The sequence below is a fragment of the Thunnus maccoyii genome, chromosome 3 (assembly GCF_910596095.1).
Source record: "Thunnus maccoyii chromosome 3, fThuMac1.1, whole genome shotgun sequence".
Classification (NCBI taxonomy): domain Eukaryota; kingdom Metazoa; phylum Chordata; class Actinopteri; order Scombriformes; family Scombridae; genus Thunnus; species Thunnus maccoyii.
In genome coordinates this window covers 20507947-20526703 of record NC_056535.1, presented here as the reverse complement: position 1 = coordinate 20526703, position 18757 = coordinate 20507947, and the positions used below count along the sequence as shown (strand labels likewise).

At 40.0% G+C, this 18757-nt stretch overlaps 1 protein-coding gene across 8 annotated transcripts in view; it reads left to right on the top strand.

Moving 5' to 3' along the window:
* The first annotated feature begins 1937 nt into the window (after positions 1–1937).
* kaznb (kazrin, periplakin interacting protein b) overlaps positions 1938–18757 on the top strand; it is a 114104-nt gene continuing 97284 nt past the window's right edge. For 2 of the 8 annotated variants that reach the window (XM_042405742.1, XM_042405741.1), the window contains exons 1-4: positions 1938–2069; positions 3908–4068; positions 5099–6659; positions 6775–6870. In XM_042405742.1, coding sequence (XP_042261676.1) covers positions 6434–6659; positions 6775–6870 — 322 coding nt within the window. In that variant the 5' untranslated portion in view covers positions 1938–2069; positions 3908–4068; positions 5099–6433. The remainder of the gene's footprint in view (positions 2070–3907; positions 4069–5098; positions 6660–6774; positions 6871–18757) is intronic. The other 6 variants (XM_042405739.1, XM_042405738.1, XM_042405740.1 and 3 more) reach the window with 6 other exon arrangements.

Below are 18757 nucleotides of genomic sequence, written 5' to 3'. Positions count from 1 at the left end.
AGTATTTTTACCTTTTGGTATTGATACTTTTACTTAAGGATCTGAGTACTTCTTTCACCACTGTTGGTGGTAGAATTGCTCTGATGTTGAGCTGGAAAGGAATTTTCATCTTCATGATTTATTGTGCTGGTTTAATGTTCTACATTATTAAAGTTTACTAGTTATGTAAAACTCAACTATTACTTTGTGGATGTAGGAAGGGAACATGAGCCTAACTTCACTCATAAGTGGCTCTGACTCCTTGCAGGCTATTTTATTCACTAAGGATTTTTTTGGCTGGATTGTAACATTGGGGCCAGCATGGGCCAGCCCTATGTTTGAAGCTTTGAATTTGCTTTTTGACCATGGCCATCTTGGATTTTTGGAGCCAGAAGTTACCATATTTGGACAAGAGGGTGGTGTTGACCCTAATGCTAGCTGCTAGCTTGGTTAGCGTGGTTGACTGTAATGAACTGAATACACTGAGCTAAAAAAGCGACGGCTATGGCTACGCCTATACTCTGAGAACCTGGGGTTACACCATAGTTACATTGCCTAACCAATGTTGTCGCTGGGGCAGCGACTTTCCTGTGATGGCAACCATCTGTCATTCAAAGCGGCCGTGCACTCAATTATGCATAACTTTAAGCATTAATAAAATTTAAAGTGGGTTATATAAATAAATAAATAAATACTAGCCAATCAGAGGCAGAGTAGGGTGGGTCGTGACTGCCATTATGGGGGAAATAAAATTGGCCACTTGGTCTGCCTGACTGACTGACTGAGTGATAAAGTTACACCATTGGTCGACCGACAGTTGGCAGCTCGTTTCAAATCTATCTTATGCTAACTGCACATTTTGCCGCTCTTAAATACTACTGAAGACTAAAGACTTCTGACTTCATTTGACCAGACCATTTTGTCTGTCTCTCTAAGGTAAGCAAAACGCTTCATTAGTAGACATTTACAGGTAACGGACTCCGGTAATTTGGGCAAGACTGCATTAATGTTAGTCGACATGTTTGAAGTTAATGTTACATGACTGTGCTTTAGCTTGTATGAACAATGTGGCTGAATTTGGTTCCCAAAAGTCTGGTAATAAATTTGGCGAGACTGCATCAACTTAGTTGACTATTAACTCCCTTAAACACACAAATAATGGCCATAGCACCAGGCCTTTACTACACAATTTTAGGAGTTTGTCAGTCAGTACCCATGAGATAACTTCTGTTGTGATTTGGCACTATACAAATAAAACTGATGTACCATACTGAATAATTAATTCACTCTAACTAATTTACTACCAGTGAGTGTCATTTGTTTTATTATAAGTTCTCTTTCAAATCAAACATCTGGTTGTGCACTGTAACAGTCCAGCATAGAGCAGAGAAGGAGAGAAAACATTTAAAGCACCCCAAATAATCTCAGATTGAAAGAGCAGAGGGAGTTAACAGACAATTAACCTAGTTATAATTACATTTAAAATAAGTTCTCTATAAAATCAAACATCTTAAGATATGAGTGGAAAGTATTGTTCTTGCAACTGCATTTATGCCTTTTTTATTTTTCAGTCGTAGCTTAACCATGTCATGTAATTTGCTACTTTAGTGCACTTTATCAACAAATATTACTGGGACCACTACACGAAATTGCAGATGAACATTTAATATCTATGAATTCACATTACAGACACTACCACTGACTATCCCTGTAACAAAGTGACCATAATTCTGCACACCTACACCCGGTCCAGCCATATACTAGGTTTTGACCTAGTCTTGTTTTTTAACATAATAGATGTCCCTGTCACTACAGCTATAATCAAGTTTTCCACATTACATTTTCTCATTGCCTTCTCTACTTACAACCTGTCAGAGACCTGCAAGATTATGAAGAAGACGTTTTGGTTTCTATTTTTATTGTAGTTTGATAGAAGGTAGCATTTAACATAAATCATATTTTAAGTTGCTGCATTTACTCTGCAGGTCAGCGAGCAGCTACCAAAGGGACTACGGCCATCATCAGATTGCTAGTTGCTGCGAGATGTGTATCTATTTTGGGAGCAGTGCACTTGTCAGGGAGGTTGATATGTGAGTCATACGGTACCTTAAATTCTTACCTCTGCTGTGTAGCTTCATTCGTGTGGCTCTAACATGGTAGTTTGTGGTAGATTTTTGATATTTGGTTTCAGAGCTTTACTAGGACATATCACAAAAATAGAGACTTTTTTTATTGGATTAATTGCTTTTAGTTAGATTTTGAGCAACTTAATATAAAATGTAAATGTTTGTAATGTAAAGATAAAGTCACATGAACCTGGTTATCTCTCATCTTTTTACTTACTGAGTAAACATCACATTGTAGATACAGTGTTTTATAGACAGTGGTGGAAAAAGTATTCAGATTCTTAAGTTAGCAATAGCATCATGTAAAAATACTTTGTTGCATGTAGAAGTTATGCATTGAAAATTTTCCTTAAAAGTATCTAAGGATTACAAAAAAGGTTACATAAAGTATAAATTTAGAACACTTATGATGCAGGCAAAATTGTCTAAGTCAGGGTTATATATCATATAATTTAAATATTACTCATGTATTAATATGTTAACAGAATTCTAATGTTACGGCTGTTCAAGGACGATCATTCTAGCTGTTTTATATGCTGTTTAATAATTGAATTTACTGTATAAAAATGCACTGTATTTTATCGCATTTATTGAACACTGAACATTTAACACAACATACACAGCCAAATAAAACAAACAAACAAACAGGCCAGACAGAAACAGATAAATGAAGAGACACAATGTTAAGAGACCATCAAAATGAAGAGACCCAAATCAAGGCTAGGGGAAGGAAAAAAGTTCTTTTAACAGAAAAGAAATAAATATACTTAAGTTGCGTGAGTCTATTCAACACAGAGCAGCTGAACACCAAGCATTAACAGTCTGTTTAGTAGCACTATTAACTCTGTATTTTACATGCTTATATGTTTTTTCTGCAAAGTAAGTAATAACTCTAGCTGTCAGATTTAGTAGTGGAGTAAAACGCCAAATATTTGTGGACTAAAAGTATAAAATAGCAGAACATTAAACTACTAAAGTAAAACACAAGTAGCTGAGAATTGTACGTAAGTAAATGTGGTTACTTAACACCACCGCTTATTGCTTTATCTTTAGTTTCTTTGCATGGCCACTGCTATACATAAAGTCACTGTCATGTGTTACATTCATAAATCACAGTAGGACTACACAAAAATGTTCTGTATTATGCTCACAATCGTCAATTATTCATAATAATTCAGTGTGTCACATTTTTGTTATACTCTATGGCGGCAGCACATATAAAATATTAGGCCTTTTGCATGAAAGACCAAAGGATCTCAGTGTCACTGATGGTGCATGTGTCACCATGAATACCTTTCAAGGTCTCATCTGGCCGGTGTGCATCTGCTGAGATTATTTTTGTCCGGAGCCCATCCGTCACACTCATGTACATTAATGAGCTATCAAACCCACCAGACAGGCTGTGTGTAACAGCTCCTAGCACTGGAAACGAACTGACCAAAGAATTGTGATGTCTTGTTGACTGGATTCTCACATAACATATGAGGTTATTATGTTGATGGATGGGTTTAGGAATTAAAAGCAATCTGTGTGTTGGATTTGATCCACAGGACGGATTTTTCTTTATTCAGTGGGATGGGGGGACGTGTTTATTTGCCCCAGTGCCATGACGGTGTGGTTTATGGCTTATGGCTGAGTGTAGTTTATAGGTGTTCAGCTGTGTGTGTGTGTGTGTGGAGAGGTGGGCACTTGGGCGAGTGCTGCGCCATACTCATACTGTCAGGGTGAAATATCACTGCACTCTCTCTTGATTGCTGTGTGTGGTGCTTCAACCCTATTCATAAAAATGCAATTCCATGCAGGTCTGTGCCTGGCTTGACAAAATAAACTACGACACACCGGAGAGGCTGATTTAAGATGTGGAGGAGCACTGAGGCTGCTTCAGGGGATTGCTACTCAGTTACCACATGCAGAAGGTTCGGGACAAGCATGTATTTGTGAAAGAACACACAACTTCAGGATGGTATGCACTAACAAAATCAAATATTACAAAATGCTTCACTACGTAACTTCATATCAGCAAAATAATTGTATTTTGTTGATGACTTTTTGTACTTATTGCTGTTAATGTGGTGATTTTTACTTTTTCAGATAAACTGCGCCATTAAGTGTTTCTTTATTAGGGTTTTCTGCTCCAGAAGCTAAATAAAACATTTAAAAACCTATTGGATTATCAAAAACATTTACAGGACAGTAACAATATATAAACATTTGTTTATATGCACATTTTTTAATAACAATCATGTTACTGTAGTGTTGCGTTTAAGGCCTGGAAAAGACAACATTTAGCCTATATCACAATATCTCAACTACAGTCTCACTTGATATTTAACCTCTGCACAACATTGGCATTTTTGCCTGAAAAGTATTAATTGATTTATCAGAATTGTTCCCATGTAATTGTCTCTTCATTGACCGATTGTTTCGAGTACAGAATTAATTGTCGTTCTAGCTATCAAAATGTGAGTTCCTGTTTTTCCTTTCTTACAACAAAAGGTGTGGTTGAATATAAGGAATCCGGATCAGACTACATATCTGATATCAAACCAGTTATTTGTCTTCCAGTGAATGATAGCTGCCACTGATGGGGAACACAGTGGGAGGGAATGACAGCTGCTCATACATGACAATATAAAGCCTCCTAAAAATCTCACTATGCTGCTACTTCCTGTTCAAAGAGAATGGCATTAAAGCTGATGAAGATGGAGAGGAGATTTATTCTGCTGGGCATTAGTCTCTCAGACTTGAAAGCGAAACCGCGTCTTGATCAACCTTTTTGTTTGTGAAATGTATTCAGTTTGACCATGGCATTTTGCACATCTCAAATGGGTTTGTATGCAGTCGCATTGTTTGACTTTCAAACTTTCAAGTTTCGATTTAGAAGGTGCTTAACCTGCTCTTAAGCAAACATACTTAATGTCACAGTTATGTGCTTTCACGCTGTAAATGCTGTGGATGCTTTTCATGTCTTGTCTTTATCTTTTCACCTGCAGAACCACCTGCTTAAGCCGACCGACGAGCCGAGCATTCCTCCCAGCTCCCACTGTGGCCAACTGAGCGCCCTGCCATTTCCTTTCAAAACAGGAGGATGTGATGCAAGGATGTGAGTGAGTGCTGCGGTCAGGTCCCCGGTGTGCTCGCCTTGCAGAGCAGCGGTGTGAGAGATGGCTCCATGACAATGGGCTTCCTGGCAAAGGTTTTTTCTTTTTTGCACAGGAGGAAATCGGCTGTTTAATGCAGGAGCCGGTTTACACGCTGCATAGAGGTTATACAGTGCAGAGATGGCCTGAGTGTTGTAATATGTTGGAGAAACTGTGTCAGAGTCTTGTCTGTGGTGGAGGTCTCCATGCCAACCACTGCACAATGGGCACAACACAAGCTAACTGTGCCTCCAAGGCTTGAGAGGGTATTTTAAGATCTTGTAACATGTGCTCATTTGATCTCATGGCATTGTTAATTTTTTATTACAACACCTTTGTGTACCTATTTGCTGCAGTGAGTGGAAGGTGTTTTCACATGTTGCAGTAAATCTCACTTTTCATTGTGCAATGTTTCACCAGAGCTGTTGTACCACACAGCGAGGGAAGTAAGAGTTTATACGAGTTATTTTTCAGTTGAGTATGAGCTAATTTTTATTTTATACTCAGCAGTTTTCTACAATTCCTTTTCAAGATGAAGCCTCTGGAAACCACCAGCCATACCAGCCCTACTTTTCACTTTTTATACAACCCCTCCACTTTCTCATCTTCCTTTTTTTTTCCTCCTCAGCACTGGGGGAAGATGAAGCGCTCGAGTTTGCTAGAATCTGTTTCCCAGCAGCGGCCCGAGCTTTAAGATGGATCGAGGGGATTTGCATGGGGTGGGGTGGAGAGATGTGAAGGAGTACAGGAGAACAAGAGAGAGAGAGAAAGAGATGTTACTGCTGAGGCACAGCAAATGAGGGCTGTAGAGGGGGGAGGAGGGAGAGGGAGGAAAGAAAAGTAGGCATACTCACACAGATCAGAAAACAACAGTCCCGTCCTGTGCCCAGAGGACAGAAGCTGCTGTCTACTCACACCGAGAGTGGAGAGGGAGGATTGACTTTTACCTGCTGTACACGCTGCACTCACCGCTCTGCCTCCCCTCTTCTTTGCTCCCCTCTTCAACACAGCCTGTCTGGAGCTGCAGAGGACTGTCAGCCCGTACAGACGAAGCACAAGATCAGAGTGCTGGCAGAGCAACTGTGCCTACAGCTCTACCGCCCTGTATTACTCTCCCTCACACATGCACACCAAAATGCTCTCACAGGCACACGTTCAGAGAACTTTCTCTCGCGCACACACACTTACATGCTGACGAGCAGGCAGCCAGGCAAGCACACCCCCTCCCATTATCTGTGTGGCGAGCACTTCTGCTCATATTGGTGTGAGCAACGAGGGGCTGTATTTCGCTCCTCAGCAGCAGCAGCAGCGGCAGCAGCGGCAGCAGTAGCAGCAGCAGCGGCAGCAGCAGCGGGACGCGTCCAGAGGAGAGCTGTCATCACCACAGATCACACTCCAGCTTCTACAACTGAAGGCAAGCCTCCTTCCTCTCTCTTTTTCTTCTTTCTTTTCCTCTCTCCTCTTTTTCCTTTCTTGATGTGACGCAGTGTTGCTGACCTTCCCTCATCCCCCCCCTCCTTTCTCCTCAGTGTGTGCCAGTGGGACAACCATGGAGGACACCCTCACCTGCAGCCATGCCACTTTCTCCCAGGTGTTTGGACGCCAGGGACAGCTCATGCAAGCAAGTGAGTAGCCACAATTACACCTCCTGTCTCCTTACAAATCATTAGCCAGCTGCATGTCAGCGTAACTGATCTCCACCCTCAGCATTTCTCCCCGATCCCGTCCTTAATCTTATTGCCATTTTAATTTAGCTGATGCTTAGAGGTGCATCAAACCTCTTTTTTAGGCACTAAAAGATTATCAGCTAAAATCTTTCCGGGCTGCTGCTATAATAAAGCGTAGAGTTTTTTGGGGAAAAAAAGAGAAACTGGGTTATTTTTGTTCAGTCAGGGAAGAATCTCAGGGATGTGCGTGCTTATGTAAAGGGCAAGAAGAAATAACCATTTCAAGGTTTTTGTTTTACTCACAACATGGATTATGGGGTTGTGACTGTGGTTGATGTTTCTGTTTGTGCAGCAAGTTGCTGAGGAGCAGGTTGGATGCGTTAACTTGTTTAATTATGGAAAAGAGAGGTACAGAAAGTAAATCTTTTTCAGACAGGTGTGGGACTCAGCTGTTTGTAGGGCTTGCATTTTGGGAAATGGGGCATTTTATAGGGGAATTCAGTGCAGCAAGATAAATCAGTTTGGCTGTTAAACTGTGGATTATTTATTATTGTGGTTTGAGAAGATTTGTGAAGATTGTGATTGTTTTTAACAATTTGATTGAATCGTAAAGTAGCAGATGGTTACTGTAGATATTCCATCTTCACTGTGGGATGCAAAACCCGTAACCCCACTTCTTGCTGAAAAATATTCATAATGCAGGTGCATAGTATTAGTGCGGTTGAGTCTGACAGACTGAGACACCATCAGAGATGCTGCAGAGCTCAGACTGATGGTTAAATTATTGAAAACTGAATATATCAAGATTTTCAGGGATGCAGAAACATTGAATACAACCTTGAACCACTGCAAATGAAGCATACTTCAGTGATATCTTATTATGTAATGCACATGGTCAGAATACATATTCCTCCTGGGAAAAAAAGAGGGAGACTGACTTGCCTCCAGAATGAAAGTGTCAGCTGCATCCTCCCTCATCTGGCCTGGTATCTCTCCTCATGGAGCCATGCAGAGAGAACTTAGTCAATGCCTTTGATGCCATAAATGCAAAGTGATTGTTCACACAGTGTTATGATGGATAATGAGGAGAGCCCAGGGCAGATATCAAAATAAAACTATCTTAAGAGTTGCATCCCATATGTTGATTTTGCCACATTAATTTTCAATTCCTGTTTCCTGTCATCACCACCTGCAAAGACAAGTGTCTGAATGGATTTCCAAAGCAACTGTCATGAACAACAACCCAGCTAAGACAGCACTTTTTGTAGCTAATAATAGAAAAACATCAGTCATTTTTTCTTGAGCTGAAGAACTTGTCTGTGGGTTTTTTTTTACACACGTGTTTCTTAATAAGCTGTGTTGCAGGATTTCATCTGCTGGGATTTATTTAGCCTATTTCATATGGGGAGTTACTTGAGAAGATAAACATGACAATCTGGCGCAGTGGATTGTTGTTGTTTTCACTGATATTCTTCACCCCCTCTTTGTACAAGAGTACCCTTTTATAAATAATGTACTTTGTTCGAATGTATCCGAGGGTTTAATACTGTGTTGATAAGAGGATATCACTGTTAAAGGGTTGCAGGGCCCTGATTAATATTCAGCTTCGGACTGGCAGATTGCTGGAAGCATCTTAACTAAATGAGTGGTTTTGGAGTGCTGCTGATCTGCAGTGTGTCGTGTTTTTGTGGTGAGCAGAGAGGATGACCCTCTCAGGATTTATGCGTAAATGATATGAGTATATATGCTTATGAAAACACAAACACTGGAAAACTTATAATGCAGTAGTACCCAAACATATGCAGCATTTTAAAGGTGCAGTGTGTAGAATGTAGTGGCATCTAGTGGAACGGACTTGGCAGAGATAATAATATTCATAAGTATGTTTTCATTAGTGTATAATCACCTAAAAATACGAATTGTTGTGTTTTTGTTACCATAGAATGAGCCTTTATATCTAGATAGGGAGCGGGTCCTCTTCCATGGAGCTCGCCATCTTGCACTGCCACGTTTCTACTGTAGCCCAGAACAGACAAACCAAACACTGGCTTTCACGGTTTTTGTGAGTTTTGCGGCCACCGTAGGTTCTTCTACACACTTATACACCACCTGGGGTAATGAGGTGGCTGCAATCTTCAGCCTCACCACTAGATGCCACTAAATTCTACACACTGGTCCTTTAACACACACTGGCCTTGTATTTATCTGTGTGCCACATATACTGTATGTGTTTCACAATATGTGTGGCTGGGTGAGTTTATCAGTATAAATTGAAGGTTGGAGTGTGTGGCAGTTATCACTTCGCATTGCAAGTGTGAAAGTTTTAGCAATCTGATGATGATCAAAATCCATAGTGAAACAATTATAATTGTGAAGGGAAACTACAGCTGTAAAATACTGCAGATATTTGGCTTGTGACCCTTTAAAGTAATGCAACTTTTACTCATTTGAGTTGAGAGCAGTTCAACCAAAGCCATTTCCCATTCTCAGTTTGTTTCATTTAATTGTTTTTGGGGCGTGAAGAGAAAAGTAAAACTATTAACAATCCCCTCCAGACATGTATTAAGACATATAAAAATACTTTGCTAATTATTTCAGAATAAAAACAACAAAAATTTGAAAGAAAAAAAACTACAGAATTTTTATTCCCCCAACCATGTTGGAAACCACTTTCATATGGCTACAGTATATCTAAAGCTTAAAAATAAATTAATAAACTATATTAAGTTTTAATGAATTCCTTCACAACACACATGACTAACTAATCCCTGAAAATGCCGTATCTGTTTTCATTCAGCCCGCTGTGCCTGTTTTATCATGAAAGACCTCATGAAATTGTTGTGCGATGTGTACGTACTGTATATACACAGTCTGCCTCATACAAATTCTGTTTGATTGGGCCACAATGAGCGGGTTAGTTGTCAGAGTGGATGCATAAGAAAGAGGGGCAAATCTAACAGATATGCAAATCACAGTTCTGGTTAGGCTGCTGTTGTGGTTTGATGTATTGAGTTGGAATTGGGTTTTATGCTAAGTGGCTTTGAATTTTTTTTTTTTCAAAGAAAAAAAACATATCTATGAGAAAATTAAGTTATGATGAGAAGAACAAGAGCTGTTAGTGTACAATCGAAGCAGCCTCTAGAAATTATAAATGTGTTCGTTTTCAGAGATAAAACCTCCTCCTCCTCCTCCAAGTGTAGAGCAGTAGAACTGTGAAGTGCTTAGTCTAATACTTACATGGACAACATATATTAAGCAAAACTCTAGCAAGTCTGTCCTCTTGTCCCTAACAGCGTTTTTTCCTTTGTGTGTCTTTGCTACAAGTATAATTTCGCCCCGAGCAAATGGCAAGTGAAACTGCTGTTTCTGAGAACTTCATGTATTATTCACCACATCTTGACTTTCTCTATGTAGCCTACTCATTGCTGGTTGAATCCTCTCCTTTATCTTTGCTTTTAATTTTACAAACATTTTGTCCTAGGTTTTGCCCTCAAACTGCTTGCGGCAACATAAAGTTCACAAGGCTTCACAGCCACATGAAAAAAACCTCAAACACAGCATCACTGCGTTTGCAAAAATCCCTGCAAGCTCAGGCTCTGTCTGCTCCTCCTTGCCCACATGGCTGTGCCCTGACAGTGCAGCGGTCTCAGTCACCTTTCTGCTCCACTGGACCACAGTGGTGTGAGGACAGACACTGTGTAAGGTTATTCGCAGTTGTCCAAGGGGTCCACAGAGGCCTATAAACTCTGAATATCTTCATTCCTCTGGTGTGGGCCCATCCTCATATCTCTGCTCAGGGAGGTCAAGGTGTTGGCTTATAGCCAATGTTCTCATCCCTATTAGACCCTGGGCTGCTGGCCATCAAACCTAATAGTAATATAATTCACAAAGGGAAAGGCTCTTTTAAGTGCTTCTTTGATTGAGTCATTTTCAGTGCAGGTGTGTACTGAAACTAATCCCATAAGTGCTAAATGAATTTTGCTAGATATGATCAACTTTCCTCCTCCTTTTTAGCCCGCCGTCTTCATGGTAAAGGTCCAGTCATATATTTTAAGTAATTTCTGTGTTCACTGCTGAATTTGTAGTTGGCCTAATACAGCCCTCACTCAGATTTATATATCCTTACTTACATTATTGATCCTAGTCCCCAGGTATCCCCAGCAGCACTGAAAATCACTCCGTCAGAGTTGATACAGGCCCAATTTAGATCTCCCTCTCTGTTCTAATCCCCATATTGGATTTGAGAAGCCCTGTAGAGCTTCAAGTGGCAGTCCTCGCGTCTCTGTCAGTGAGCACATCCCAATTCAAAGCGATAGCCTCAGGCCAGTCAGAGCAACTGCGTTCTATGCAAATGCTGCTGTAAATATGCTGTTTCAGTTTAAAGTAAATTATTAGTTGATAAAAATCGATCAGGACTATGTTTAATATATTGCATTGTGCTGAAATGTATTGAGTCGTTGTTTATAATTACATTTACATGCATATGCTCCTTTAGTTCTTCATGACAGGGAATCACATATATCTTCATTAGTACACTTTCCCTCAGGATGGTCAATAAACCAATGGAAGTTCACTGACAGCATTAGTTCAGTGTTTGCTCTCACAATCCACATGTCTGCTGTCTGACAGGAGATCAACATTTTCTCCTTGACTGACAGGAGTGTCCTCACTGAGTGAAGATACTGTGATCTAGAAGATGCTGAGCTTCATGAACTTCTGATCAATTACTCACAGAGTGATGAGACAGACGCTTGACTAGAGCACATGTGGTGCACTGTATGATGGAGCTCCTCACAGACTGACTGTGAGTTTTATGGCACGAAACATCCCACACAGTGAGATAGATGGCACTCCGAAGAATAGACTGCTACCATATTCTTCCTTTCTGATAGATGTATTATAATCTATTATTATATTATTATCATTAACTATTGTTAACCTGCTATTTTGAGAGGGAAAGTTTGAGAAAGTTGAGAGTTAAGTTTGAAGACGTTACTGAAAGATTATTGGGGAGAAAGTTGCAAAGAACATATATATTTATTTGACAATCTCACCACAAGGTCCATTTAGTAGCTGTTCTGGAGCTTTATCACACAATCTTCTTCAGCAAATGGAGTTTGCCTGGTTTTTAGAGTCAAGAATGAACTTTCAATCTCACTGTACTGTATTTATTTATATTTTGTATGCTTTATATTTCTGAATAACGGACACAACATAATGCTTCACTTTACTGTGCAAAACTCATTCTGAGCTAATGGCTGCTGCATAACTCCCCGTCCCACAAAAAGCAATTTGTTGCTGCAGCACAGCAACAGACTTGTGAATTTATTGAAAACGAAGTGCTTTGCTGTTTCTGAGGCATTTCATACATTGCCGCATTGTTTCAAAGGATTGTCTTAATTTCTCGCACTTTGAACTGTTGCGCCTCCTCTCGCTGTCTTTTTCTTAATCTCCCTGTCTCTGTTTATCTCTCTCACACACACATACACACACTAAAAAAGTGAGGTTATGAAAACTGAGGTTATTGCTAAATTTAAAGTGGATGCACATAAGCTGAATACTGTGCGCTCAGCGAACACATCTCCCGGATTTAATAGTCACTCATCTCCACCACTTTAAAGCAGCTAAATTTGTCACTGCTCGATCTGCTCTGCACACACCGAGCTGCCAGGAGAGTGTTTAAAGTATGAACAACAGCAGCTTTCCCAGGAGGGCTAATCCTGCTCATCTCGGTGACTGTATGATTAAGTGTGTGTATTTGTGGGGTTTTGTGTAATTGTGTGAATGTGTGTGTGTTAGTTCATGGTGAATAGGATGTGTGTCTGACTGTGCTTTGTAAGTTTGGGTGAAGATTCAACTTTCTAGCATGGTAAAAACACACACACATGTGTGTATATATATATATATATATATATATATATATATATATATATATATATCTTAATTAGGTGCTGAACAGATAAACAAAGCACACTCAAAGCTGCTCTGATGAAAAATCTTCCTCACAGATTTATACACCTTGAGAGCTGTTTCCAGTGTGCCGTCCCCGCCGTGTTTTCTGCGTCATTGAACTCCCTGCCTGAGTGTCTGCTGACTCCACATATCTACCTCATCGTGCCCAGTATGGCTGGCCTTATTTTCCCTCTCTGCCTGCCATAAACTCCTTAACTGTTCATCCCCACTCTGCAGCAGTGTTGGGAAGGTTACTTTTGAAATGTAATAGGTTACAGATTACTAGTTACCCTGTTAAAAATGTAATAAGTAATGTAACTATTTTAATTACTTCATCAAAGTAATGTTACTTATTACACTTGACTAGTTTTCTAACAGATGTTTTAAACTGGGTAATAGAGCTGAAAAGTCCTAAAAACATCAATTTAAACCAGGCAGTGTGAACCTCACAACAGAACTCAACACTGATTAGTGTCAAACTTTTATTAAAAGTTCTTCAACTGAACTTGAATTAAGATTGGAATGTTTTGATTTTATAGCACAACCACCAAAATAAATCAAAAGTATGTAGATCACAAACAACAAACTCTGACTGCAGTAAAACAAAAAATGTAACCATAACCTCAAACCAAGTTCACATTCAGGTCAGGTTGCTTAAAGGAATGCGCATTGATTTTATTGACAGATGAGAGGTGGTGCAAATTCAAACAAGAGATCCGATCAAAAACAACACTCAGAATTTGAATGTATACTGCCAAATGAACGGAGCCTGTCTAGATGTAGAGACAGTTGCTTGTAAGTCGTCCTACCCTTGATGGTGTTGCACTTAAATTTGCCCTAATGGCTTTGCTGACCCGTGTTGTCCAGAAATATGCCAGAAGAAGGCATTCCTGCACAGTGAAAAGATGCAAAGCAACAGAATGAATGTTATATTCTACATATAAACTTTTTTAATAACTGTAATTTAATTACATAATTTTTTCCTGAGTAACTGTAACAGATTACATTTACATTTATTTTGTAATTTAATGATAGAACACCATTACATGTAACTAGTTACTCCTTGATGCTGCTCTGTAGACACACACTGAGCTGCTTCCAAAATCTACAGTGTTCATCTTACAATCCACCACAGAGCAAAGAGACAAAGTGAAGGGAGAGAGACAAGGTGAAGTAAAAGTCGAGATAACGCAGTGAACACCTACAGCACAACACACAAATTGAAAACTTAAACTCAGAAAATAAATTTCTAAGGCTAAGCTGCAGAACTGTCACCTCACAGCAGCTAACATAAAGTACCTGATCTGAAAAAATGTTTAAGCCTTGTTGATACAGCTCAGCATGAGCATAAATACTATCAGACATCCCATTTCTTATCAGTCATTGCACTACAGCACAGTGATGCAGAGAGCGATCCTAAGAAGAATCTGGCGTGCTCTGAGTCGGTATAAATTTGCATCAGTAGTTAGTGCAGGTGCTCCTTTGGTGATGAAATATAGTCTATTCTCCCGGGTGCTTTTCTTTAACATGCAGGGCACACTGTTCGCGGATGGGAGTGACAGCGCACACTGCGTGTACATCAATGTTACAATGAGAATACGATAGTTCCACTCAAATTGATTCCCTGCGTATGACCAGAAAATATTAACAACTATATATTACTACATATATTTGTGCACAGTTTAAAAATACAGATCCTGCATGTCCATGGTTCTTAAAGGTTTTTCCCATGGATTATAACAAAGAAAGAGCAGCACACTTTTAGATAAAGTACGTAAAGTACAATGATGTTTTGACTGTGTAAAAGCTAATGCTGTGTTTGAACCCATATACCTATAAGTAGGATACAGTATCCTTGCAAGTTGAGGTGCTTGACTGTACTATACACGTGCTGTTCCATCAATTTATACCACAAAAGGAGGAAAGGTTTCTTAACATGTCTACAGAGAGCGGATGTCAGAGTTGGATTTAATTCAAGTCTCCAGATCAATAGTGACCTGAATCAACCAGAGCTCATGATAAGCAACACTTGATAAGAAAAGGCTCAATGTGAAACCCACTCATGAGACTGTTTGTCCTTCTCTAATGTACAGCTGCAGCTGAGAGTGTCTCTATGTCCATCTGTGAATCAATAAGCACCCACAGTGACATCTTGCTCATGCTTCAATGCCGACTTTGTACACATGCCCTTCAGTAATACATCTTTATACGAGTGTAGAGCCACTGGTTTGTCATATTACATTACATTAGCTGCCTCTTTTGTTTAAGGATTTGTTGCTGACACCAAACTCACCAGAGTCAACGCCTTCACTGAGGTCCCATGTCAAACACTTAATGCTCTTATAAAGGTCTCCGGTGAATTTTGTGTAAGTCTGCTGAGCTGTGAATCCGCTTCTTTCAACTTGTTGAATAACCCTCACTCCCATCTCAGTCTGCTGCAGAGCACCTCAAGAACAGAATCACAGGTTTGAAAGACAAAATCATCTGTGCTTTTCTGAATTATCTCGTCTTTAATTGTGATTCACCTCCTAATGCATCACAGCACCTGTCGGGCGCCACAGCCTCGGCCTTGGCCCCTTTAGCAACCAGTATAAAATCCCATAACAAAACATCCTCATCCTGCATCTTTAACACACTGTTTAGAGCAACATCCCAGCCAAAAAAATACCAGCCTCAGTACTGTGAATATGAAGCACAGTGAGCCTTAAGACTGGCTAATTGGACTTTCTTTTTTTTTTTTTTAATGTTATGCTAACAAAGCCGGTCTACCTGGGCAAAGCAAAATATTACCATTGGTGTAAGGCTTTATGCAGTGGGTAGCAAGAATAAGTTAACATTTCATGGAAAAGCACTTTGCTCAAGTAAACAAGTAAGAATTAGACCGGGAAATTAGCCCTTTGATAAGTGAGTTTTTAGAACCCACATGAGAAAACAGTCAAAAATAAATAAATAAAAATAAAGCTCGGTGCAAGTCTACTCACTCTTTATTTCGATTTTTCCTTTCCCTCTTTTAACTCCACTGACAGAGGGCATCCACACTTTTCAATTCAACTGATTAGATTTTGCCTTGACCCCTGTGAGCCAATCATCTTGTTGTTGTCAAACCTTGAAGTCCAACTGAAATTAAAGCATCATATCTGCTTTGTAAATCACATGTCCTGTGTTCTCCTTTGAGAAAAAAAATAGGAACCAAAAGGGAGAAATTTATATTTTAAATTCTTTGATTTCATGACGGTGCCCCCTACAGTAGTTTTACATCATATTGATGAAATATTGTTCCATCATCTGCTTACGTAGCTTGCGTCCTTATTTCGATAAAGCAAATCAAAAGTTCTATCACAGAGCAGCTGGTCACACTGAGCCTGATAGCATCCTGCTACGCAACACAAGAGCTACAGACTCTGAACAACAACCCATATTAGCTGTCCTGCGAAAGTCCCCTTCTTATCTTACATGAACACACGTCTTGTCCTGCACCTTAGCTTGGTGAACCAGCCACCAAACAAACCACCGAGGAAAAGTGCCCCACTAACGTCAGTTTTCAGGCTAGATAGCTAATTAGCTGCTCAACTGCAGCACATTAAACAGGATGTTAACATGTCATGTCATGAAAATGTCACTTTGGTCCATTTAGATGCTGGTTTGGTCGTTGTTCTTCAAAATCCATTAGCAACACACTGTCTGTCCATGACTTGTAGCTACAGCAGTTTGTTTACTTTGTCTCCGTTCTGTACAGTGTAACACCGGTAGCCTGCCAGTTGATGTCAACTGAACAAGCCTCCAACACCCCAAACCCCACCAATCTAGGCTTAATTTTTTCACTCTTTCATCACCGGTGTTTAGACTTCATCCAGGACATGTTCCTGTACAGCTCATGACGTGACTGGCCTATAAAAAAGATGATGTCACAATGGGGTCATATTGCCAAAGATACTCACATATCTCCTCTCTTCTCTTCTTCTACATGTAAATTCCTAAAGAAAATCACATTTTCCCTATGAGTTCTATGGCCCTTTTACCAAAATACTTTTTTGTCACATTTAATTTTTAATTTAATTTAATTTAGCAATAACCACATTTAATTTAATTTAATTTAATTTAATTTAACTTTTGCACATGTAATACATTTTTTTGTTATTGTGCAGACACGTTTTCCTATGAGGTGGTAATGTGACGTTACATGGTTGACCTTAGTAGCCAAGTTAAAGTCCTGCCCTATGAATTTTTAATATTACTTTGTCACCCCCTTATGTGTGAGTCGTACCAAACATGTGGACGGTGTTCGAGCAGAGCTGAGATCAGAGACTTTGAACATACCCAATAGATCAGAGGCGTAGGCTCCGTCCTGGGCTGACAAAGTCTCAACTGCATCAGACCAGCAAGCATGTCAAGTGATTTCTGCATCACAATTCTGATGTCATCTTAGTCGGAGCTGTCCTCCACAGACGTGTACTTGGAGAGACATGCTCAGCATCATTAAACAGTGCTCAGCTCTCTCCTCTTCAGACTCACGAGTGGCGGCCATGTGAATATGGAGAGGGAGCACAGTTTGGAGCGTTTGATGTGCGAGAGAAGTGAAAGAGCCCGCAAAATGTGGCAGCAACAGTTTTCTGCACACAGGAATGTCTTACTTGCTAATGTGTTGCGTTGACACGCCTTTGAACTCTCAGAGTTGTTTACCCTCACAGAAATGTGTTAATGAATGATAGTGGTAATACCTGCAGTCTGAACTCAGAGTAGCTTATCTACTATTAGAAACCTGCCCTGAAATTTAATTTTGAGCATCAAAGTGGCTGATAATGAGAATGAACCGTCACCTCGTATTAGAGCAAATTTGAAGTTCAGCTATTTAATCTACATCTGTCTCATTTTAAGTTTTTGAGTTGTGCGCAACCTGCCATTGTGCTCTGAGATACGCTGCCGGTCTGACCCACTTTCATCCACCCTGAAAGACAGGTACAGTCACTTGCTCACAAACAGTCCTAATTGGCTGCAGCCTTGTCACCAGTGCTGCCTGTAGCCCCGGCTCTCAAAAGGCACTCCAGCGTGCAGCCTCTGGATTTTGAAATGCCATGTTTGAGCTCACACAGGCCTCCTCTAACAAGCAGTGTTTACCCTGACTCTGTAGAGGACAAGAGCAGCCTTATTTCCACTCTTTATCTCAGCTGATGCAGAGAGGCTTCTTCTCTTCTGTCTGCCAGTTGCATCTTGAAAGTTTCTGCTTAAGCTCATTTTCATGCTTTGTGACTGCTGCTGAAAACAGCTATTAACAATGCACCTTGCCTTCCTGGGTCCATTTTGTGCTGCATATTTCTTATTGCTGCGGATCACCAGACAAATGTTGACATTGTGACATTGTGTTGAGATATTTGCAGCACAGTTGCAACAGACTGGCAGTCATTTTTTCAGCTAAAACATCAGTGGAGAAATATATTGTATTAGAGGAGGATGTATGAGCTTCTGCAGTAATTGTCTTAAAAGAACATGATGCAAAGGTGGTGACATGTTTTGTTTTAAGTGTACTCCTGTCTTGAGCTGTCACAAAAGCAATTTTTCTCCACCTACACACCTTACCCATATCTCAACGTGACATGTTCATGCCCGTTCTTATTAAAGTTGATAAGGGGAATATTTGAAAAATTCTAACTGATGTTGAGTAGATGGAGCAGGTTGCAGTAAAGTGGGTACGCCAATAAAATAGATTAAAACACAGTAGCTCCTAGACTGCACAGAGCAACAACAAAGGATTGTTATGTAAGAGGACCTGAGGGTGGATTTACCTCTAACTTAATATGCGGCTGTTACAGGATTTCAATGTTTTCTGTGCTGCCTTTACCTGCTCATTCTCTCTAAGTGAACTTTTATAAAAGAGTGATCGTGGATGCAAACATTA